Source organism: Protopterus annectens, chromosome 4.part0 (assembly GCF_019279795.1).
Source record: "Protopterus annectens isolate FY-2018-M chromosome 4.part0, PAN1.0, whole genome shotgun sequence".
NCBI classification, from domain to species: Eukaryota; Metazoa; Chordata; order Ceratodontiformes; family Protopteridae; genus Protopterus; species Protopterus annectens.
In genome coordinates this window covers 387,651,033-387,676,095 of record NC_056733.1, presented here as the reverse complement: position 1 = coordinate 387,676,095, position 25,063 = coordinate 387,651,033, and the positions used below count along the sequence as shown (strand labels likewise).

Sequence of the window (25,063 nt, the reverse complement as noted above, 5' to 3'; positions counted from 1 at the left end):
AACTTTTACTGCCAATTTACAACAGAGGCACCAAAACTATCTGCAAAAGTTCTGGGCAGGCATAAATAAACTTCTTCACCGAGGGCAAACTACCACTCCTAACCCCCCTCGACTACTAACCAAAAACCTTCAGAGGATGTTGCCAATACCTTTAACAGTTTCTTTACAGAAACTATTCAGTCACTAGCTAGCAAATTATCTCCCAGTTGCCCGAGTCCACCTGTCTCTACAATCAGTTCCCATTTCTCCTTTAACTTTCAACCTGTTTCTAGATCCCTGATCCTAACTCTAATCAAGAATCTAAAACCAACCACCCTATCTGCAGATCTCCTCCCTGCTGACTATCTTCGAGAAGCAGCGGACGCCATAGTATACCCCATTTCAATACTGATTAATAGAACTATATCAGAATCCTATATTCCGTCTATCTGGAAAGTATCACATGTTACTCCACTCCATAAAGGAGGTAGCTCAACAGAACTGTCAATTTACAGGCCTATAGCCATTATATCACCACTGGCTAAAATTATGGAGAAGATTATCCTTAAACAACTTCTGAGCTATCTCATTCAGGACAATTGCCTGGCCAAATCACAGCACGGATTCAGACCTTTCCACAACACCACCACTGCCCTCCTCTCCTTCCCTAATGTTATCAATCAAAACCGAAACAATAACAAGCTCTCTTCTGCCATCTTTCTTGGTCTTTCCAAAACTTTTGACATGGTAAACCACCCACTACTCATAAATACACTCAAGACTAGATGACCAGGCTGTCCAGTGGTTTCAATCCTACCTATGTGGGAGGTAACAGGCTGTACTTTGGCAGGGCAAGCTATCTTCCCTGCTACCTGTCACCATAGGGGTACCTCAGGGCTCTATGTTAGGTCCCCTCCTATTTTCTATCTTTATCAATGACCTGTACATTGTCATCCCTAAAGCATCTTGTATTCAATATGTGGAGGATTCCACTCTGATTTGCTCTGCCACCTCTCCTGCAGACTCCAACCCAGGATGTTTTTAATACTGTCGAAAATTGGCTCTTAGATCGTCGACGAATTTTAAATCCAAACAAAACAAAGCTATTGCTCTTCTCTCCCACATGCAAGGCCTCATCTCCTACCTTTACTATAAAATCTAACAATGGAACTGTCATTGCCCCAGATCTTAGTACCAAAATCTTAGGGGTAACAGTTGACAATAACCTCAAGTTTGATTTGCATATTAATCAAATCATCAAAAAAGTAAAAAAAACTTGGATCTCTATAGAAGACATATGGAAGCAAGTATGCATAAATAAGTAATTCCAAGAGGAATGAGAGTAAAATGTATGCCTAGTTATGGCAACCAATATCCGGAGTTACTGGCGAAGTGGCAGGCAATAAATTTGGAAACAAGCTTTCGATACATGTGTTTATTAATAGAATTTTTCAAACCTGAGGAGTTGCGAATCACGAACTTGATTCAAGAAAAACAAACTGAGCTGGAGAAGTTAGTTCTATCCGACTCTCAGCTAAGGAAACTAGAAAATTTACAGTTTAACTTAAATTTGTATGAGACAAGAATAAAGGAGCAGAAGATTAAAAAACTGTCCAGAGATATCATGGACTTCAGGCAAGGTCGGATATTCGAATGGCCCAGAGAGGAAAGATGGAATGACTTTAATCCATCAACGAGAAATGAAAAGAGGAATACTCTAGGAGACAATAGTAGGGGAAGGCCGTTAACCAGTAATCAAGAATATATACCCCAAGAAGGTTCGTGGACTACATACATTCAACTAGACCTGATAGAAAGAACTCGAGTAACAACTTTAGAAGGATCTAGTATCCAGATGGATATCCCTCTGGAGCAAGGAGATGAAAGAAATGAAGCAGACACCCTTTTAGAGGTGGCAGATAAGGCCAAGGATATAGGTACCCTCCCCAAGAGAGGGGTGAATCACATTCCACATAATTAACACTTGCCGGTTTTCCTGAAACAGACCTTTCACAGGAATCCGAGATCAATGAACTAAGACAGAAAACGGAATAAAATAACGAACTAGCTAGGAATTTATTAGTTATCAATCTTTCAACATACTCTTTGAATGAATATGAGATAAGCTTACTGGAAAGTGGACTTACTTTTATTCCCTCTTTAAAGTCAGACTTGAGTGAATTTGCCATAGAAATGAGATACTTTGCACACAACATAACCTTAAAAAGCATTTTTGGGAACAAAGAGCAAGAGAACAAAACACTAAGGAAGCCAAGTGCTTTTGTACCTATGAATCTTCCAGCAGTTGAGCTATTTTCTCGCATGTGCATAAATGCAGTAGAACAACTAAGGAAGAGTGAGGATGTCCATCATTATCGTAATCTAACAGCCCAGGAAAGACCAGCTTTGATAGACTTACAATGAAATGATGGAATTGTGATAAAACCAGCAGATAAGGGAGGAGCCATAGCAGTCCTCTCTTCTGAATGGTATAAAATTAAGATGATTAATATGCTCCAAGATTCAGCAACATATCAGGAGATTGATGCCACAAGTTTAGAGAGGATGATTAACAAGACCCAGGACTTAATATATTCTATGCTAATAGAAGGTAGTATAACTGATGAGCAATACCACTTTTTCAAGGTGGATTATCCAACTGTCCCCTCTATAAGTGGATTACCTAAAGTGCATAAAGATCCTTTAAATCCACCTCTAGGGCCTATAGTTTCAGGCCACGGATGGTTAACAGAATCCATGTCACTTTTTGTAGAAAAGAATCTTAAAGAAATATTGTTGAGAATTCCTAGTGTCCTCAGAGATACTGATGACTTCATGGAAAAACGAACATGGACCATGGAAACATTGGAAGAGAGAGAAGATCTGTTATTGATTACTATGGACATTACTAGTTTATTTACGTCAATTCCTAATAATTTTGGAATAGAAGCTGTAAGGAAGGTTATGGAAGAAGAAAATAGGGACAATATTAATGTTAATTTGATATGCTCACTGCTGGAAATTGTGTTGGATACGAATCTCTTCCATTATGGAAATTCTATTTACTGGCAATGCTGGGGGGTTGCAGTGGGCACACCATGTGCCAATAGTTATGCGAATATTGTCCTCTCAGACTGGCAAAGTAAATATATCCTTAGTTATCATAACCCTTGGCTACAGAATGTAAAATGTTATGGTCGGTTTGTAGACGACCTCTTCCTTCTATGGAGAGGGAATGATGAACAATTCTCATTGTTTTTGCAATATTTGAATGGGACTACGACATTCTTGAAGTTTACCAGCCATGTGTCACGTGATTCAGTGAACTTCCTAGATGTGTACATCATGTTTAATCAAGAAAGAAGAATAGAGACAGCACTCTATAGGAAACCTACATGGAGAAATCATTATCTCCATAAAAGTAGCATGCACCCAAGGCATGTAACCAGTAACATCATGAAGAATGAGATTATAAGAATTAATAAAAGATGCACGCAGGAGTCTATGGTTCAGCAAGAAGTAATTCAATTACAAAATTGTCTACGAGCACGAGGGTACTCGAAAAGAGATACTGAAATGAACATACATCAACCCTAGTCAAGGAATAGACAAAAAACTGAAATTCATGAGAAGAAGGAACAAAGTATACCTCCTATGAGGTTATCACCTATAGTACAGACAATAGGCAGATCAGAGAAATCATTGACAAATGCTGGCCGATTCTTACTCAAGACTCTAAGCTACGCTCTATAGTGGGAGATCAACTGCACTATAGTTATAAAAATAAGAAAAATATTAAACGTCCTAATCCTATGTATGAACGATGGCTTTCAAAGATCTACTACAATAGGAAGAAAAGGAACTTTTCAATGTGGTAACTGTTCTGCCTATAGATATATTGATAGTAGTAATACATTTAGTTGCCCAGGAACCAATAGAGATTTTACTTTTAATTGCAAGGCCACGTGTGCTACTAAAAATGTTGTTTATCTGGCTGCTTGCAAAGAATGTTCCTCCTTTTATGTTGGAAAAACCAACCAGAATTTTAGAAAGAGAATTCTGCGACATATAGGAGATATTAGAAGGGGAGACATGCACAATGCCTTGGCGGTACATGTATCTAAGTTTCCTAACCACAGCTTTCTCTTTAAAGTTATTGAAAAAATATCTGAAGATATTAAAAGAGGTGACATTGTTAATAAAACAGAAACCTGTGAAACTAAGTGGATAGTGAACCTACGAGCAGACAGAGCCCCTGGTCTTAATGCCATTATTCCGCTTAAACCCATACTTAAAGCAAGAAGACCTACCATTGGTTGAATGGTAGGTGTGTCATAAATAAATGAAAATAAGTGGATAAAGCCAATTTTTAAGAAAGTGTCGTCTCTTAATTTAAATACTATTGGTCAAGATTGTAGTATAAGTTCAAGCAATGGTGTCCCTGTTTAGTATGATCTGATGAAGGAATTTCCGAAAGCGCTTATCGTGTGTTTATGGAACGTTCTACCAGTACTTTGTACTCAACAGAATACTTTGTTGCTGCTTGATTTTGTTTTAAGAACTTCTCGCAATATTGAGTAATTTCAGCAATTGCAAGTTTTGTTTGAAGGCAAACTGGCTATTGTACCACACCTGCTCAACACTTTGGCTCAAGAATTGTTTGTTTGCCAAGTGCCTTCAGTTCATTCATGCTTTTCTTCAAGGAAAACCTAGCGTGTCAGCCTGTTACATTCTGCTGTTCAACACTCTGGTGCCGAGTTACAAAGCAGAAGAGTTTTTTTTGGATGAAACCTGAGTGATATTTACAAGGTTCTACATTTGCACATAGCTAACAGGAACGTCAATGTTCCTTAAATAATGCTTTGTTATATGAGCGACCTTGGAAAATGAACAAGAATTGTAAGTTAATCCTATCTTCAAACTGGATTCTGTATTTATGTGAGCATTTTCTTTTTGGTCATAAACGTCTTGGCGTGTCAAACGCATTCAAGGACTTTGACTATAACAAGTTGCACTTATAACAATACGGACTTTTGTATTTTGCAAACGATAGTGCTCTCACTAAGAACTGTTTTGTTTGATACTCAACCAAACATTTGGAATGCTTTCTAGCAATTTTATTAAATATTTTGTTTTAAACTTGCACAGCTGTGGAGTAGCGGTGTGATTTTTATTTACTTCATTTTTGCTTCTCACTTATCAGTGAGCAATACAATTCAGCTACATCTATAGAAGATTAAACCATTTCTAACACCACTAGCTAGGACTGTTATTGCCCGCACACATCTACTCTATGCCTCTCCTCTTTTCACTAACTTGAGTAAGACTGACCTTAAACTCTAGTTGCTATAACCATATTGCTAGATTTGCCACTGATGCAGCCTACAGAACGCACCACTGTCTGAACCTAAATCTTGTAGGGTGGCTTGAATTACCTAACCAACTTCAGTACAGCCAATTAATAGTAGCCCATAAAATCCTCTACCTTCCTGAAAACATGCCTGTACTTAAAAGCATCATAACCCCTTATAGTAACCTCAAGATACTTTGCTCATTCAACAAACTACTAGTTCAAACATTCAAATCCAAAAACTCAGCTGGCTACTCTCTATTTGCCAACTATGTTGGCAAAGCATGGAACTCACTTCCTGCTGAGCTTACCTCAGATCCCACTCTATCCCATTTCACAAATAGTCTTAAACTGCTCCTTAAAAGCCGCTGGCTTTATCCTTGTTCTTGCCCTAACTCCCACAATACAAACACGTGTTAAATAGGACGCCTGTCTTCATCTAGTTTTCTTTCTTATTGAAAGGTTACTACTTTATATAAAATATGATACTGTATTGACTTTTATCCTGACATGAATGTGTTATTGAAATGTAATTGTAATAGTGATGTACTTGTATTATGTAAAATACCTCTGTATGTGCAATACCTCTCTGTATGTGTGGTGCTGTAATAGTGCACTTTTTGTAACGTAATTTATCTGTGTGTACGTATGGAGCTTTTCTCCGCTGAAAGTGTTCATATATCCAGTCAGACTATCCCGGTCAACAAATGTAAAATAAAATAAATTCTCCTCTAATTGACAAAAAATATGCCTGACCTGTTTATAAAAGTTGAGGTTAGGAACATTTTCATTATCGTGTCTTACCATCCATATTCATAATCAAAAACTGCGATGGTGGTGCTGCGGTAGCGTTGTCGCCTCACAGTTAGATGTTGCCCATTTGATTCTCAGTTAGAGCGTCTTCTGTGTAGCGACATGCGTGAATGGGCGTTCCTTTGTTGAAGGTTGTGCATTAGGCCCAGCAAGCCAGTACGTAAAAATCTACTGCCAATCATTAGCGGACTGGAGTTCCGCTGTGGCGACCCCTAACCCGGAAAAGCCGAAAGACACAAACAAAAACCATCCATATTCATAATCAAGTATTTCCAGCTTCTCAATTTTGTATTATCAGTGTTTACTTTCTTTCCACATACCCTTAGCTGCCATAATAGAATTATTTTTAATCCATACACCCACGTATTTTATCTTATCATATCCCCATAAATATGGATATTACTGAACCAAGTCATGTGTCTGTAAATAGTTTACTGGTATATCCTTTTTTTATCTCCATTTATTTTATGTCTTGACAAGATGTGAAACTATCTTAAAATATTCCACCACACTGTGATTTCCTTTTTTGGATTGATCAAGTATAAAAGGACATAATCTGCATATAAAGGTAACTTATTTTGATTATCATCAAGTTTTGTCCTTGAATTTTTGTAAGTCCCATGTTTTCCATGCTAATGGCTGTAAATATAAAGCAAAAAAAAAAGTGGAAAGGGAACAAATCTGTCTTGTTCCTCTATTTAAACACAGCTCGTCAGGGAGGAACACTGCCACCTTAATTCTTGCCTCTGAGCTTTTATAAATCCTCCTAATTATTCCTATTCTATCCGGGAGCACAAATGCAACATTGCCCTATTCATGAAATCTCAGCTGACTCTAGGGAATGTCTTCTCTGCATCAAGGCCACACAACAGTAGTAGTGTCTTTTTATTCTCTGCTTCCCTCTGGATCATCTTTGCTGTATTATTGCTGTCAAATGCTTGCCACCCCTTCGCCGTACCATATTGATCCATATCAATTTTAGCAGTGCCTTTGCTGTTCTGTTAGCTTTGTATAGAAACAAACACTTTATAATCATAGTTTAAAATTGAAATGAGTCTATATGAAGTTGTGTATGAAGGGGCTTTACCCTGATTAGGAAATATAGCCACTGCAGCTTTTTCCATGATGCTGGTGTACCCCACATAACACATTATTAAACAAACATTCCAGGTCTCTAGCCCTTTCATCTTCTAAACTTCCAGAGGAATGGTTTATGTTCGTGCAAGCTCTCCAGTTGATTAGTTTTGCATCACCATTTTTATCTCCTCTCTTCTTGTCTTATCTTATTTTTTGAGCCTCATTTTGTCTAACCTTGGCATAATTAAGGATGTTAAGTTGTCTATCTCGCCTTCATTCTTGCTGGATGGGTTCGGAGCCGACCTCGGCTCCAACTCGGCCACTCTAAAAGCTCGAGAGTTGGTTCCACCGGCTCTAGGCTCCCCTTATATCCCACAATGCTAGGCGTGAGTTACCTCAGATCTCGTTTGCCGCTACAGCGATCGAGGTGTTGGTTTTCTACCGGCTTCTTGGTGAGTAAACTTTCAGTAAAGTTAGTATACTTAAACCCCTTTATTTTTAATTTTAACTCTTGTTTCCCTTAGTTTAGTGGAATTCTACACCTTTTTTCACAAAAATCCCGTTTCTTCCCCACAAGAACTTATAAGTTCTCCTCGGCCTTCAGGCCCTTTCTTCCATTCCCTAGTGGTGTGTGTGTGTTGCTTCTCTTAATTAAAACTATTGATAGTTGTTTTATTTTTGAGTTTAAAAATACGATAAGGTGTAATCAGTGTGTTTGACTGAGTGTGTGTGATTACACTTTCTTGTTCTAAGATGTCTAAAGACACAAAGGTCTCAGGCTTCAAGAAGTGTGATGCGTGCTGTCAGAAAATGTCTCTGACAGACGGTCACACTTCTTGTGTCTACTGCCTGGGTTTTGCACCTGCAGGACTCCTGTGCTGTATGCCACGGCTTCAGTCCCAGGGTCCTGCAGGAAAGAAAGAACAAATTGATCCTAAGGGGTCTACTCAAGCCTGAGGATTCCCTCTCTGTCTCTGGGAAGCCCTCCAAGGCTTCTAGGTCCTCGGCTCCAGCTACTGAGCCGAGACCTAAGGCTACTAAACCTGCATCGGCTCCGGCTGGAGCCGATGAGTCTACAGCTTCTGTGGTTCCCTCGGCTCCGGCTGGAGCTGAGGTATTAGAAATTCCCTTGTCGGCTCCGACCAGACCTTCAGAGCCGACATCTAGGAAGAGATCTAGGTCACCATCCCTTGGCTCCGTTCATTTGGCTCCAGCATCTCCTCTGCTGTCTGAACGGAGCCATAAATCTCACTCCTCTAGGTCATCGAGGCTGTCGGATCATGACCTTCAGAGGGTAGTGAGTCGACTTCTTAAGTCCGAGGCACTGGCCCAAATGCTTCAGAGCCCGACTCATCAGTCGATGCCTGCCCCTGTCCATCAATATGTTCCTCCTCCGACTCCGCTGAGCTCGGAGCCGGGCGCTGAACCGAGACTGTGGTAGCGCCGAACCGATACAGATGTCTTCGGCTGTCGGCTCCGATTTCTTCTTCGAAGAATCTCGGCGCCGGACTTCCTCGTCGGCTCGAGGGGTGAGTGGCATCGGACCCTTGTCCGACCCCGCTCTCCTCTCGGAGCCGGCGCTGGTGAGTTCGGCTCCGACATCGGCCTCGAGCCATCACTGTCGGTGCCGAGGGAGGTTCTCAGCTTCGGAGCGAGGACCTCTGGCTCTGCCTGACAGGGGTGCTCGAGGTCATGCGGAGTGTGTTAGAACCTGGTTCTACTCCACAGTCGGCTCCGCCCCTCCCTCTACGGTGCCTCAGGTCAAGTCGACTCACTCCCTCATCCCGGACCGCAGAGAGCCAGCTCCTCAGGAACCCCTGTGGGATCTCATCCTCTTCCGAGGCCTCTCCTGATTTGGCAGAAGAGCCCCTCGGAAGAGAAAGTGTAAGAGGAAACACATTGACTCACCTGAGTCCGTCACCTCTGACACAGATTTAGAGGATTCGAGGGTTCCCCTCCCCTTCTGAAGATGTCTCTTTGCAGACATTCTAGAAATCCTCAAACAGAGGGAAATTGGCCAGCCCTCAACCCTTCGGAGGATGAATCTGTGTACCTTGAGGCGCTTTGGCTCTCGCCCTTCCACCTCCTGGGAGTCTCCCCTTGACCCCCTCATGCAGGTGGTAGCAAAAGGCATGGACGGCTCCTGATTCGGTGGACCCCACTCCCAGGAGACCCTCAAAATTCATAACGCACCAGCAGACAAACAGTTTTTGACAAAAGGAGTTTCTGTGGATGCTATGGTGGTTGCTGCTGCCACTAAGAAGGAACTAGCTGATCCTTCAGTACCTGTCCATCCACCTAACAAGGAATCTAGGTCCATGGACAGGTACGGAAGCGGATGTTCTCGCCAGCGACATTTGCAATGCGTCGCTGAACTACCTATGCCATTTTACTGCCTTCAAAGGGACTTGATCAAAGAAGCGAGTGACATGTTGAAGGATCCTACAGCTGCGGGTTTTCAAGATAAGATGAACACTCAGCTGGCTACCCTGAACTCCATAGCCAACTCCTCCATGCGCCTCCTTTCTTATGCGGCTGATGGAGCGAGCAGGGTCGCAGGGACAGGTGTGGCCTTACGTAGGCATGCCTGGATGCGGCTATGCAATTTTGCGGACCCCTTTAAAACGTCTTTCACTAATTCCCCATTCGATGGATCATCTCTTTGGTCCTCAAGTGAAAGAAACCTTGACTAGGTGCGAGACTGATGGCAAGACTCTTTCTGCCGTCGGAGTCCGTTTTTCTACTCCTTCTAGGCCTTACCCCAAAGGCCAGAAGAGTGGGAAAATGTGGTTCCGTAAACAATCTCAAGGGACTTCGCCTGACGCACAGAGTCGATTTCCCGCCAGAGGCAGAGGCGGGAATAACAATGGTAGACGTCGCCCTAGAGGCAGGGGGGGTCCGCAGAACCAGGGCAATCGAGAAGCCTTCTCTGATAAGTCCTTTCAGCATCCCTGAGGTGTTGCCCGACTGCCCACCTTCGGAGGCAGTCGGGGGAAGATTGTCACTGTACCCAGAAGCCTGGCTATCCCTGACTCAAGACAAATGGGTACAGTCCATCATTTCCGAAGGCTATTCCATTCCCTTTCTTCGCATTCCAAACCAATCAAAAATCCCTTCCAGATGTTCCACCCTCAAAGGGATCTAGCGGCTTTGGAAATTTCAAAGCTGCTTGCTAAAAGAGCAATTCAGCCAGTTCCAGCAGACGAGCAAGGATCCGAATCTACTCAAGGTTCTTTTTAGTTCCAAAGAAAATAGGGGACTGGAGACCAATTTTGGATCTCAGTATCTTGAACAGATCAGTCAAGAAAACAAGATTTCGGATGGTCACGCTGCAGTCCATCCTTCCCCTATTGGGAAAAGGAAACTGGATGTGCTCTATAGACCTTCAGGATGCGTACTATCACATAAAATGAACAGACGCTCCAGAAGATTCCTCCGGTTCAGGCTGGGAACCAGTCATTTTCAATTCAGGGCCCTGCCCTTTGGTCTCACCACTGCCCCCCGGGTGTTTACCAAATGCATGGCAGTGGTAGCTTCTCACCTGAGATGACAAGGATTCCAGGTGTTTCCATATTTGGACGACTGGCTCCTCACAGCTCCCACCAAGCATCTCCTTCTGATGGCCAGGGATTACACCTTTCGCATTTGTCAAAAGTTAGGCATTTCAATAAATTGCGAAAAGTCTGTTTTGTCGCCTTGTCGTACTATTACCTTCATAGGCGCAAATCTAGACACAGTCGACATGTCTGTGAGACTAACAGATCAGAGAATAACAGACATACACAAACTGGTCTCATTCCTTTTCAGCAACAACAGAATCAAAGCCAGGTTAGTTCTGAAAGTGTTGGGAATTATGGCAGCCATACCTCTGCTTCCATTAGCCAGATTCCACATGAGAATCCTTCAATGGATGCTCTTTACACAATGGTCATACCAGCAGCTTCCAATGTCCCACACCATTATGATCACGCAGACGTGCAGAAATCATCTCATGTGGTGGATGTCTTCCCCTCAGCTCTTATTGGGAAGACCCTTTGTTCCTCCCCCTCCGGTTGCTACTCTGACAACGGACGCCTCCCTGATCGGGTGGGGGGGGCATTATCAGGGCAAGACGGTCCAGGGCACATGGCAACCAGACGAATGCCACTTGCACATAAATATTCTGGAGATGAGAGCAGTACTTTTAGCGTTGCAAGCCCTTCAAGACTCTCTTCCCTTGGGAACGATTGCAATCCAGACAGACAACATGTCTGTAGTGTGGTATATCAACAAACAAGGCGGAACCAGGTCCTACCCCCTGTGTCGAGAAGCACTCAGATTGTGGCAATGGGCGATTTCTTCTCAGCGTTTTCTGATAGCAACGCACATCCCCAGGAAGTCCAGAGCTATCCTCATGCCTCACGAGTGGTCTCTGAAAGACTCTGTTGTGAGAGAAATTTTTCTCAAGTGGGGTCAGCCTTGCTGCGACCTTTTTGCTACTCCCCAAAACAGCAAGTGCAGAGATTATTTCACTCTATTCCCTTTACCAGGCCAGCCCAGCAGAGACGCTCTAGTCCAAGTTTGGCCCCGGGGACTTCTGTATGCATTTCCTCCCTTCCCACTAATCTCTCAAGTGATACAGAAAGCTATCGCTCAGAAGGCCTCGTTGATCCTCATTGCTCCTTACTGTCCTCGACAGGTGTGGTTCCCCTTTCTACATCAATTTCTATTGAGCGACCTTGGCATCTGGACCTAGTTCCAGATCTTTTGATCCATCAGTCGGGTCAGTTTCATCGCTCCCTCCCCTCTCTGAACCTCACTGCTTGGTTCCTCCAGTTCCAACCTTAGCCAGGCTTCCTCAATTATCTCACTCTGTTCGAGATATTTTGATAGCTTCCCATAAATCTTCCAGTAGGAAGATTTATTTGAGTAAGTAGAAACGCTTCACATATTGGGCTCAAGGAAGGGACATAGATCCTTTCACTGCTTCCATCCAAATAGTCCTTGATTTTCTAGCTGAACTCTTCCATGCAGGTTCATCTCCTTCTACTCTTAAAGTTCAATTGGCAGCTATTTCTAACTTTCATGTGGGTATTTCAGAGTCTGCCTTAATGTCCCACAAGCTTTGCAAAGCCCTTTTGAAAGGAGTTTTTCTACTCAGACCTCCTATAAGAAACCCTCCATCGCCTTGGGACCTAAATTTAGATCTTACTTCTTTGATTCTTCCCCTTCGAACCTGCAGCCTCCTGTTCTTTAAAATTGCTATCATGGAAGACTCTCTTTCTGGTAGCTATTACTTCAGCTAGAAGAGTTTCAGAACTTCATGCACTCAGCTGTCGACCTCCTTATCTATTGTTCCATAAGGACAGGGTATCCTTACGAACCAACCCGTCCTTTTTGCCTAAGGTAGTCTCGACGTCTAACCTAAATCAAAGCATTGGCCTCCCTGTCTTTTTTTCCAGAATATTCCAATAGGTCTGAACAAAAATTACACTGGCTAGATGTTCATCGTCAGTTGAGGTACTATTTGGATAGAACAAAACAATTCAGAAAATCTGACCAGCTGTTTGTCTCCTATGCAGAAGGCAGAAAGGGACTTTCAGTTTCAAAGGTATCATCATCTAGATGGCTAACATCTCTGATTTCCCTTGTTTATGAAATTAGACACCAAAAGCCGCCTAATAAACCTAAGGCCCATTCCACCAGAGCTTTGGCTACTTCTTTAGCCTTCCAAGACAGACTGCCTATTGACACCATTTGTGCAGCGGCTACTTGGGCTACTCCTCATACTTTCATTTCTCATTATAAGTTGGATTTAGCTTCTAGGCATAGAGCTAACTTTGGTTCCACTGTTCTCAAGAGTCTGTTCCGTTAGGCCACCCGGGACAAGGTGCTAGGGACGCGGTCCCATCCAGCAAGAATGAAGGCGAGATAGACAACTTAACATATAGAAGTTATGTTCTTACCATAACGCTCCATGTTAGTTGTCTTCTTTCTTCTTAAGGCCCCACCCTCCTTCCCCTGGCCTGGACAGACCTAGAGGACTTGTGATTGTGACCTCTCTTTCTACCACCTCTTTCTTAGGCATATGCTGTTGTGCATATTTCCTGGATCAGGATGTAGGTCACCCTTCTTTCTCCCTGGTTTTTAGAGGTGGACTTTGTTTATAGTTATTCTGATACTATTATAAGCTGGGGTTAGCTTACAAACGAGATCTGAGGTAACTCACGCCTAGCATTGTGGGATATAAGGGGAGCCTCGAGCCGGTGGAACCAACTCTCGAGCTTTTAGAGGCTCCGAACCCATCCAGCAAGAAGAAGGCGAGAAGAAGACAACTAACATGGAACGTTATGGTAAGAACATAACTTCTATTTTCCATAAATATTTCCATTTATGCCTTTTCTTTATTTCCATTTTCAGCACCTTTATTTATTTTATTTTATTTTATTTTATATTTGTTGACCGGGCTAGTCTAGCTGGATACATATCCTTTTTCAGTAGAGGCCCGGGGAGAAAAGCTCCAATTATGATAAGATTACTACATACAATAGTTAGAATAAACAAAACAAGCTAAAAAATACATTTTGAAGCACAAAAAGGTTGTAAGGAGAGTACAAGCAATTTGAGTGAATCAAAGTTACAAAGTCTTGGTATAGGTTTAACCAGCAATTAAGCAATGAGTTATAAGGTACAATCAGCACAAGTTCATACAATTTTTGACAAGAAAAGCAAATTAGCATGAAAAGCAAATTGACATTCACTTAGTCAAAGAGGGAGAAGAGAAGTAGGCTGGAAGATATAAATAGAGAAGAGTTAGCTTGTAATAGTTAGAACTGTGGAGGGGCAGTAGCCCAGGAGGTAGGGGAAAAAGGGGCAGAGAAAGGAGAATAAGAATATTTAGTCAGGCATTGAGCAGGGACATAGCCAATGTATTTTTAGGTGATCTTTGAGGTGTTTCTTAAAGAGTGGAGTAGATGAAAGAGAGGTCAGTGTTGTAGGAAGGTTGTTCCAGATTTTGCCCACCACATTGGTAAAGAGTGAGTCCCCAGCTTTGTTATTAGATTTAATGTTGGCAATTAGTAACTTGCTAGCTGAGCGTAGCATTGTAAGATTTTTATATGGGGAGATCAGGTTAGAGAGGATTATACAATTTACAAAATATCCCTAATACCTCTATAGGATCTCTGGTTACTTTTCTTGTGAGAGGCTTTCTAAGTTTGGCAGCAAGCCTTTCTGCTGCCTAAATCTCTTTCCTAAAAGTTTTTATTTTCTGCAGCTGTTATCAAGAATAGTTGCTTAACAGCCACCTTTCTAAAGTTATGCTTATTCTACTAATACTCCCTTATTTTCCTTCCAACACTTTGCAGTTGCTGCTCTTCTCTTTCTGTGAGATTCCCCTTAAATCGCAGTACTTTAACCTTTGTCAACCCTTCTAAATAATTCTGATTACTTTTTCCCCAGATGTTTTATACTACCTTATTTTATCCCGCTCACTAACTATCCCTTTTAAAGAAATTTGTCTTCCATAATCACTCTTGAATCATTCCTTAAACTCCTATCTCAAACAGTGGGAAAGCACTAGTGTCTCATTTTTACTTCATTATCCTGCATCTTAATCTTAATTTGTATTGGTGCTTGACCTGATATAAGTATTAGGTGCGTGCCATTGTTTTATCATTTTCATATATGTCTTCAGAAATCTATCCTCTTTTGTTATATTTTCCCTTCATGGTCCTTTGATACATCCCCACTATTGCAAATCAGGTTCCAATCCTGGCTTATAAATAATACTGTCTGATGTAAGCTGATTATTTCTCCCATATTTCTCTTACATGCCACAATTTCAATTTTAGGTGGAATATAAATGCATGCCATTGTAACCATACTCCTTTGCTAATAATCTCTTTACGCAAAAATATCATTATCTTTTTTCATATTTTCTTACTACTGAAGCCACTCTATTAATCAGCATTATTACTCCTCTTTTCCTTTGTTCCTAATCTGTTTTATGCCCACCCTGAAATTCTTTCTTTGTCAAATTCTCAAGCTCATTTTTATCCAAGTGTGTCTCATGCAGCATTGCTAGTTGCATCCTGCACCTTTTACAGTTGGTTCTTTTTTGTTCTTGTAAGACCATTTACATTCCATGACAATACTGACAGATTAGCCATTATGATAAAATGCTATTGCTCCCACTAGCTATACATGACATTTCATTTAAATATATATTTACAAATTTTAGTTTAATTGTAGGCATTAATGTTTAGCAGGCTGATCACAAATGTGATTGCCTCTTATCACCATTTAAATCTGTCACATTTTCAAGACTTTATGGTTTTATGAAAACACTTCAAAAACTAATTGGATTTTTAGAACCCTCCTATACATTTTTAACTTGGAACAAGCACTCAGAACTATGTACATTTTCAAAAAAAAATGTTTACCCCTCCAGATATGAGCAATTGCTCCAAACTAGAGATGCACCCACTGGCAATACCTAATCTTAGTCACCCATTATTAAGCATATGTTACAGCCTCTGTTTCCAGTAACAGTAATTGCTATCCAGTCTTTTCTGTTATTGTTCCCTCCCATGTGTGAAAACAACTTACTTGCTTTCAGTAAAATTCACCTTTTACCCCAAGGAAAAAGAATGCACTGGCTACCTTCAAATAAATTAAATTGCATATTGCTACGTTAAATACATTAAATTGCCAAGGCTGCTGGGGAGGCAAGTACTTGCATAACTTATTCCCTTCCCAGAGGTTAAAATGTTAATTTTTCACTGCATTATTTCATAGTGTAACGTTAAATGTTAATTACACTCTACCTTGTACACTTCAGTCAGTACATAGATTTTAGACCTTGCATGATTAATTGCTTACACGTCCAGACTTCTTGTGTCTAAGAAAAAACAGTAGTTGACTTTGCGGATGCACTGCAAAAGTCTTTGTAAGTTTCATTCAGAACACTCAGCTAGCCCTCTCATGATTAATTGCCTGTACCTGTAGATGTCTTGACTCGCACTAAATGTCTTTGCTAATAGAAAAATAGTCAATGTCTTTACAGACACACAAGAAAAAGCATTTTTATGTTTTTCATAATTTTATCCTGCATTCAAGCTAATTTGGTTTAAATCGTCTACATTTTAAACCAAATACATTATTCTGGTTATCTACATATATAAAAGCAGGGAAAATGATTACCTTAGTTTTATATGTACTGTGATCAGTGCACTTCTGCATCTCCAACCCTAGCATCCCAGGACCACAGGATTATATTAACTTTAACTTGTTTCTGCCTAACCTCTCATACCTTGTTATATTATAAATCCTGGATAGCTTACAACATGTAAAAATTATTTTCTTGCTTTACTAACTTCAACATATACAGCAGTTACTGATAAGGTGACGCCACCTCACATTTAAAATACCATTGACTGCACACTATGCAGTACTGATTTCCATGTAATTTACACTGTGGTATTTCATATATATACAAGTAAGTATAAAAATTGTTTTACTTATTTCTTCAGTCCATTCAATGTCCATTTAAACATCAATGGCATAAAATTGGTATATGCTTTACAGTCCACCCACTAACTTAACACAGTCAACAAAAATCCATTCTTTCGTCAGACACTTCTTACAAAGTCATATTTCACATGTCTATTCATCTGTTTAGTAGGATTGGTGCTTTATAGCCTCTCATGTATTCACAAATTTCCCAGTGTTGCTGGTTTTCATCTTGAATGTTTACATCCCCAAACACTAGTCTCCAGATTAAGTCCAAGGTACTCCTGGTTCTGCTAGTCAGACTTGTTTTCATCCTCAAACATTTTTCATTGGAAAAGGTTTCACTTGCAAGGTCTCTTTTACTATGGGAAAAATGATAAGTGAAGTCCCATTTTGCTTGCTGGCTCACTCTTTGTTGGATATTTTTCTTCTTCCTTGACCAGTTCTGTAACCAAAAATGTTTAGGAAAAAATATATATTCAAAAGAAAGCTGGGTACAACAGCTTCAACTTCACATCTGCCTCTTGACATTCCCTGATTGCTGAGATAAGCTTGCTGCTCTTCTGCCTCATGTCCAGTGAATAATCATTTTCAACAAAGACTGTGCTGTCCCCAGTTTTTAATACATTTCCTTTCAGCCTCAAGTTTTGTCAGGAGCAACTCTTTCTGATGGTATGATTGCATAGTTACTAATATAGGTCCTGGCTGCTTTCTCATGGCAAGATCTGAAGTATAACCATGATGTGCCCTCTCAATTAATGAATACTGATGTGTAATACCAGTCCAGTTGCTTATTTGTACTTTAATAAGATGAATGCAGTTTGCTCCTTCCAATTTTTTTCTGGTACAGCAGAAAGTCTTAGGTTTTCTCTGCTTGCTCTGTCTTCTAATGCTGCTATTTTTTGAAAGAGAAGTCTTCGTGAGAAGTCTCATGCTCAGGTATTGGACCTTTCCTTATTTAGTCAAAGTGCAGTGTATTGTGTGGTGCCAAAACAAGCAAGAGGAGGCAGAAGGTTGTCTTCCTTTGCAGAAAAGTTATACTCCTGTGCCACTGGGCAGTAGGAAAGGGCATATTTCTTTTGATGGATCCTATCCCTGTGAAAGTGAGTGAGATGGCTGTGACAGGTAGATCTCCAGTTCTCCACTCAGTCATCCCTGATCAGTATGTTCCACATTTGAGACACTCTTAAAACTGACCTGTTAGAACCTGAGATATTGTGGTCCTTCCACTGCTCTGCTCAGTATCTGCTCAATACATAAAGGAAAGGAGAGAGGTAGTGGATGTTTTTCCCTCCCAAGACATAGGAGGTTGCTGTATACATTCCAATCATTTTTGTTGACTCTAAAGTTCAGACAACAAATTCCAAACATTCATTGTCACTGTCTCATGATTGCTGAAAAGATCATGAATTCATGTTATAAGTGTCCTAGCAGTACAAGAAAACTTCCCGGCTATAGACAGGGATGTCCAATTTAAATTGTGAGACAGACAGCTTCTGATGTTGGCACCCTCCTTCTACCAGATTTACAAGCATGGGTATTCATGTAAGATAAGAAATGCCCACCTGATAAGCCTTTACCGGAAAGTGGAAAGGGTTATCAAAATGAGTGGATCAGTACTCATTAACTCTTTGGTCAGGTAATTTGTAGGAGAATCTGATATTGCACACATACCTTTATGATCTAGACTTCAGTTATTTCATGTTCAGGGTGCCTGTACCAGCTATTTCTGTGCAGCATATACCATAGCAGGACAACATTTTGGTCAAGCAATTTCACCCTATGTTGAGGAATTCATCTTGTCTGTGTGGGACCTGAACTTTATGTTGAGCAAACTTGCCTATCCACTATTTCACCTTGATAGCTCAGCAACACTGAACCTCATTTTTTTTGAAAGATGCCATAATTTATCACTCACTATTGGCTCTCCATATTGCATACTGGAGTGTTCAGATCATATGCATAGACAGCTGATTGTGGTCTGTCATGATGATATTGTATCTGTCAGGATGAACTTGACAGTTCCATTTGAAGATGGTTTCAGAGGAGCTCTTGAACAAGTCTATTGAACTCCTGATTTTTTTTTTCAATGGTGTCAGAAACTAGGGTGGGAGTCACCTTTAAGCCCTGTGTGTGCTGAAGCAGCTCAGATGTTATCTGAGGAGGGTGCATGAATTTAGGAAAAGTGATCACCTGTTAATCTTGTTTTCTAGGGAAGGAGGGTCTTTTAGTTGTCAAGCAGATATTTTCCAAGCAAATTGCCAACTGCATCATCTTTGGTCATTCAGTGTCCAACTGCTTATTAGATGATGCTGAGATTAAAGCTTTCTGTACTGGAGAAGTGATAATTTCCATTACTTGCATCAGAAATGTTTCTGTTGTGGATGTTTGTGTTCTGGCTGTAAGGCCGTTGGTGCACATCTTCACCAAGCATTATTGACAATGCCATGGCTTGGGGATTTGGGACACAGGGAACAAATCCTTTGGGACTTAATCTTCCGAATCTTTTTTTTTTGAGTGGTCATCTGTTTACTTCTACCCTGCTGGTACTGCCCGAGATTCATTCCAGCATAGAGCTCATCAAGGCAGGCCCTCATAGATAGATAAACAGTTACTTTGTTACCATATCAGTTGATCTTCTAGAAGTTCCACATGTATGAGTTTCCTACAGTAACTGTGCAGGTAAATGGTCTTTTTGTCATCCACTGCCTTTGGGGTTTCCTGTGGGTCAGCTAAGTGTACCTTATTATATTATTTGTTTTATTGTTATGGTATCAATTCTCTGCTATTTTTGATTTGTTAGTGGGTTCTTGCTGGTGGATAGGGTGAGCAGGCATTATCCAGGAATAGGAATGCTTATTCAGTCACTACATTATATCATGATGTGCATCTTCCAGATGCACAGACATCTGCAAGTATGGGTCTTGATGAACAAAAATACCATATAGTAACTGGTGAAGTGCTGCTGAACCTGGGACCTGCAGTAGATCATCTGATATGATAAGGATGCAGGTGATATTCCTTTAAATATGTGAACATGCAGTGTTTGTAAAGAAACAGTTTGAGATTTATATTACCCATTTATGTATGTTGCAAGTCAGATCTTTCAATTGAATTACCAGGTCATAAAAAATGCTTTGGAGGATTAAAATATATCTTCATTACAGGCAACAAGCATTTATAGTACTTCTGCTCATCTGTGCATGCAGAAGGTATTACAAATGGGTAAGTGAGCACTGTTAAATCTTTTGCTTCAGATTTTTTTCTGTTTAGTATGCCTCTGTTAATAACAGCCCTTAATACATAATAAAATTATGCTGTCAAATATGATTCTTCTTTACTCATAACATTTTCTGTTTTTTCAGAATGTCACCTTTCAAATTCTGAATCTTGTCTGTCTACTGAGACAGAAATTGTAATATTGTCCTCTCATGTTGATTTTGTGTTAATAACAGCTTAGGATTTCAGATTATAATTAACATTGATTGCTGTCTTATTCTTTTGATGATTTCATGTCTTTTGAAGTATAAAACAGTAGTTAACAAGCGTTTTTGCTAACAGCAGTTACCAGCTATTTACATGCATCTTAAGTTCTGGCTTTAGGAGACAACCACCATTAGGTCTGTCGTGGGACTTCCCAACATAAGAATGCTAAAATATGTTCAAAACCGCTTGAGAAATTAGATGTATGTATTTCTTTTTGTCATTTATGTTGGTTATTCCTAGGTCAGACACCATTACATAAATTAAAAATACAGTAGCATTGAATCAAGACTGTATTGCGGTACACTTATCTGACTGAAAGCTCGATACAAATGCCTGTGTAACTAACATGATTCATGAATACATCCTTTTTTTCAACAGCCATTTACTAAGAATAAGATCCATGTTCAGCCGCAAGGTAAGCCTCATTTACAAATTAATATGTTCAGTTAGCTGTTTTGAGACCTATGTAGACAACAAACTCCTTCAGTAACCACATATCCACCATTGTAAGGAAGTCCTTATTCATTGTGCAGCTTATTACTAAGGGTATGGTGTCCGGTTCCAGGGATGTGATCATACCACTATGTGGAGCACAATGCCTCCTTTGGTATATACCTGTCCAAATACTTGTTAAAACTTCAACACCCGCAATGTTTTCTTACTAAGAAAATCAAGGATCTGAGTCATAAAAACTATGCAGACCATTTCAAAGTCTTCACAGGACTATAAGACTAGTCTTACAGATATCCTCATGGATAAATAGGCTAGTAGGTGTCTATGAACTAGGGGACTCCAAATTTGGATTAATCTCTGTTTTAGAGTAATCACTGTGCTCTAGAGTAAGCAACTTGAAGAGTAAATCACAAACTTTACCTGTTAATGTATCAGAGCAACCTTCTAAATCATGTCTTAAGTGCCAGACACTTTATATCTATTCATAGATTGTTTCATAAGTATAATGATGACATTCGTTTTAACTGCTACGTGGAAAAATAACTGAATTGTGACAATTCCTGGGAGCTTTGTCTTCCTAAAATCACTTATAATAAGAAACAAATAGTCATAGGGCCAGATTCATTAACATCTACAGCTAAGTGTACATGATCTGTATTTGAGAACATCTCTACCACATTTTTTGTCCTTTGTAGTCAGACAGAAAGATTACATTGTGTCTAAATAGTCTGCACTTTGTGGTAACTTTATGAATCACCCTTGATGTTTAAGGCTGTAAGAAAATCAGTAGGAAAACTAAAATTAGGAGGAAAAAGGTGTGAGTTATGCTTGTGTTGTCTGTAAACTCAGAATGGTGTACACTTCATTTAGGCATTAATAAATCCCAGGGATAATTTATGTTATTATCTTGAGATTATATTCAGCTTTCAGAATAATTTGTTTTAGTCATAGTATAACTGCCTGAATATTATATGTATTTTTTGTGAACATCTAGGAATTATTACAAGGCCCAGTACAACTTTGAAGTGGAAGACGTTTCTGGAGAGCTCAGGTAAATTAATGGATTATTTAGTTTACTTGGTTTCTGGCTATATTAATTTATTTATTTATGGTGACAAACTTCCTTCTGTGTGCATTATATTTTTCTGCATTGTTATAAATCCGGTGGACAGTGGTTGTATTACTATGTTTGTATTATTTGTTTTTACTCCTGATATCACTTACCATCCCATTATTTAAATTCACTCATTTGGTTAAAGCAACTAGAAAGTAGGAAAAGTAGAAAAATCTGTGCATCTCTGGGCAGTTACCATTTATCACAGCAATCCACATAATGTCATTGACATTCATGCCTGCTTCTTCACATGACAGGAAAAAAAGGCATCTGGCTTGATGTATAATATAAATGCATGTTTCAAATGTCATTGATATTTATATGATTCCCTGTGTAAAATTGAGGTAGAAATTGTGTAATTTAAACCGATTTTTGCAAATCGTATAAGTATGTATCAGTTCATAAAAGCTCAATGGTAATATTTCTATGTTGATGTTACATCTTAATTGCAAAACTGAAAACTAAATACAAAAGTGCTTAGAAAGGCGATTCCCTAGTCACTCAAAATATTTTATTAATACTTTCACAGAGACTTCAGTTATTACAAGCCCTCTAGTCGTCTTTGCTCATGTAATGCACTTACTATTATAATTGTTTATAATAATAGCATTAGTGTCTAAACATATTTATTTTTATGAGCTTCTACATCACCTAATTTAATTCAGTTTTTCTCGTTTGTCATTCAGTTTTTAAATGATTAACAGTATTCTGTATTATGCAGTCATCAGGGAAATCGTGGAGTATACTGCTCCTTTCTCTATGCATCTGTCAAAACATCTTACATAACTCGAGCACCCAGTGTTTTCTTACAAAAAAATCAGTAGCTTAAATCATAAAAAAAAACTGTTCATGTCATCTCAAAGCCTTGGCCCTATTCTCAGTGCCGTACAGACTACTGAGGGTGATCTCTGCCTCTTTTACAGAGCCTGAACAAACATTTTCCTCTCAGACCTTCTGCACATTCCCAAGTCCAATGGGGGTATAAACACCTGCTCAAGAGATCTCAATCTCTTTTGCAACATGAATAGAACATGTTGGAGGGATAGATATATACCACAGAGAATACCATTTCTTTAGAATTGTCTTCTCCACACAAAGCAAAGTACTTTTATTACACTATTTAAACATAATCTGGATGAATGGATGGGTAACTGCAAATTCACTGCTGGTTTAGTACCCTGCCCCTCATGAATATGGGTAACATGTAAATGTTCTTCTCATCTCTGGAATATTTATGCTTAAAATATAAAGTCTAAAAACTTTATGGGAATGTATGCCTAGGCTTCTAAAGATCCTCACAGATTATTTACTGCTTGCTCATAGATTCATAGGTGTGTACTAGGCTAATGGCCCTGGAGCCTTTACAAGCCTAGCCCATAGAAGTGCCCTGGCATCGTGCTGCCTGACGTTAGTTCCCAGTGCCTCTATCAAGTAGAGCCACTGGAGTGATCTCCAGGGTGAACCCATCCGCGCATCAGGATTTCGCTTGAAGAGGGACAGTGACTTGACATGTATGGGAAGTCTGTTCCAGAGTATGGGCAGTCTCTGGGTGAGGAACCTGTCCCTCCGGCATGTTCTGTTAATTGTGGTAATGAGGTTGAGGTCTCTGGAGCATGTGGTTTGTAGGGATTGGGATTTCTTTAGATGTATCATTTATAACAGAGCTGGGTCAGACATGGCTTTGTAAGTCAAGCAGAGATTGCCTCTAAGTAGGTGATATGAGACAGGGAATAGCTGGAATCTTTTGAGTCTGTTCTGTAGGACATGTGTTTAATGCCTAGGATCCTCTTCATGACGTACTTCTGTGTCCTCTCCAGCTGTTGCAGACATCTAGTGAGGTACATGCCAAATGGGGCATTATACTCTATGATTGGTCTAATGAGGGAAGAGTAGAGCGACATGATGACCTCTTCCTTCCTGGATGCAAAACCCTTGGTAATGAGATGTGCCACATAGAAGGACTTTCTGACCACAGTGGCAATGTGGTGGTTGAAGGAGAAGTTGCTGTCAACCTGCATTCCCAGATCTCTTATAACGCCTTCAGTGTTCAGTGGGCTCCCATCGATGTGGTAATTAGTGGAAACTGAGTTTTTACCAAAGGAGACGATGATACATTTTTGGCGTTAAACTTAAGAACATGGTTTCGACACCAGTCATTGGTCTCAGTGAGGCCTTTGTGTAGGATGTTTGCATCACTTGGGGAGTTAATAATGGCTCCCAGCTTGAAGTCGTCTGCAAACTTGGTCAGTCAGAGTCCCTTTGTGCTGGCCTGGACTTCTGCGAAGTGGATGCCAAACAGGAGAGGATCCAGGACCAGTCCCTGTGGGACTCCACTAGTTACTGGTCGGCAGTCTGACTTGGAGTCCACTACTTCCACACTGTGTGTTCTATCTGTGAGCCAATTTGCAACCCACCTAGTGATATAGGGGTTGATGCCTAGTTTGGTGAGTTTATCAGTTATTCTCTAGTGAGGAATGGTATCAAAGGGGTCGGCCAGATCGAGGTAGGCTGTATACACTGCTTTATCTTCATCCGTAGCCCTGGTGACTGACTTAAAGAAATCAACCAGGTTGAGCAGGCATGATCTCCCTTTCACAAAGCCAAATTGCATGGGGTCTAGAGTTTGGAGATTTCCTATATCTTTGTTAATCAGATTCATGATGATGCGCAGCATAGATGTACATATCAGACTCGTCAGGCTAATGGAGCGATAATTCCCAGGGTCTGTAGTAGCTCCCCCTTTATGGAGAGGGATGACTGTAGCAGTACGCCATTCGGTGTGGACAAAACCTGAGGTGAGGCTGTTACTGCACATGGCACACAGATGTGATGCCAGTTCGCTTTGTAGTTCATGTAGAACACAGCCAGGGATATTATCAGGTCCCATGGAAGCTGTATTCTTGGCCTTGGACAATGCAGCTTTAACCTGTGATGCAGTAATGCTGGGTGCCTAGCATTCTTCCGGTATTGTGATTGGTCCTTTAAGGGGGAGAGAGGGGTAATGTTGGCACTGAACCTGTCGGCCAGTATGTTGGCAATATCTGTTAGCTCAGTATAGGAGGTACCATTGCGCAGTAACTCAGAGCAAATCTGGGTATTGCCATGGAGGTTTTTGCTATAACTATAGAAGGCTTTGTGATTGTTTTTAGTGTCTGCTGCAATTCTGCCTTCATAGCTGGCTTTGGAGGATTTGATGAGGGATCTCAACTTTTTGTTGAGGCTAATAAGAGAGTTTTTCCAATCTTAGGACTGCACATTTTTATTCATAGTGTACATAATAACATGAATGTAACTGGTAA

General features: G+C 40.4%; 1 protein-coding gene across 2 annotated transcripts in view; it reads left to right on the top strand.

Annotated features, from left to right (window-relative positions):
- Positions 1–25,063, top strand: part of GLT1D1 (glycosyltransferase 1 domain containing 1) — a 1,067,503-nt gene that overhangs the window by 425,046 nt on the left and 617,394 nt on the right. For both annotated transcript variants that reach the window (XM_044068342.1, XM_044068341.1), the window contains exons 5-6: positions 20,576–20,612; positions 21,645–21,701. In XM_044068342.1, coding sequence (XP_043924277.1) covers positions 20,576–20,612; positions 21,645–21,701 — 94 coding nt within the window. The remainder of the gene's footprint in view (positions 1–20,575; positions 20,613–21,644; positions 21,702–25,063) is intronic.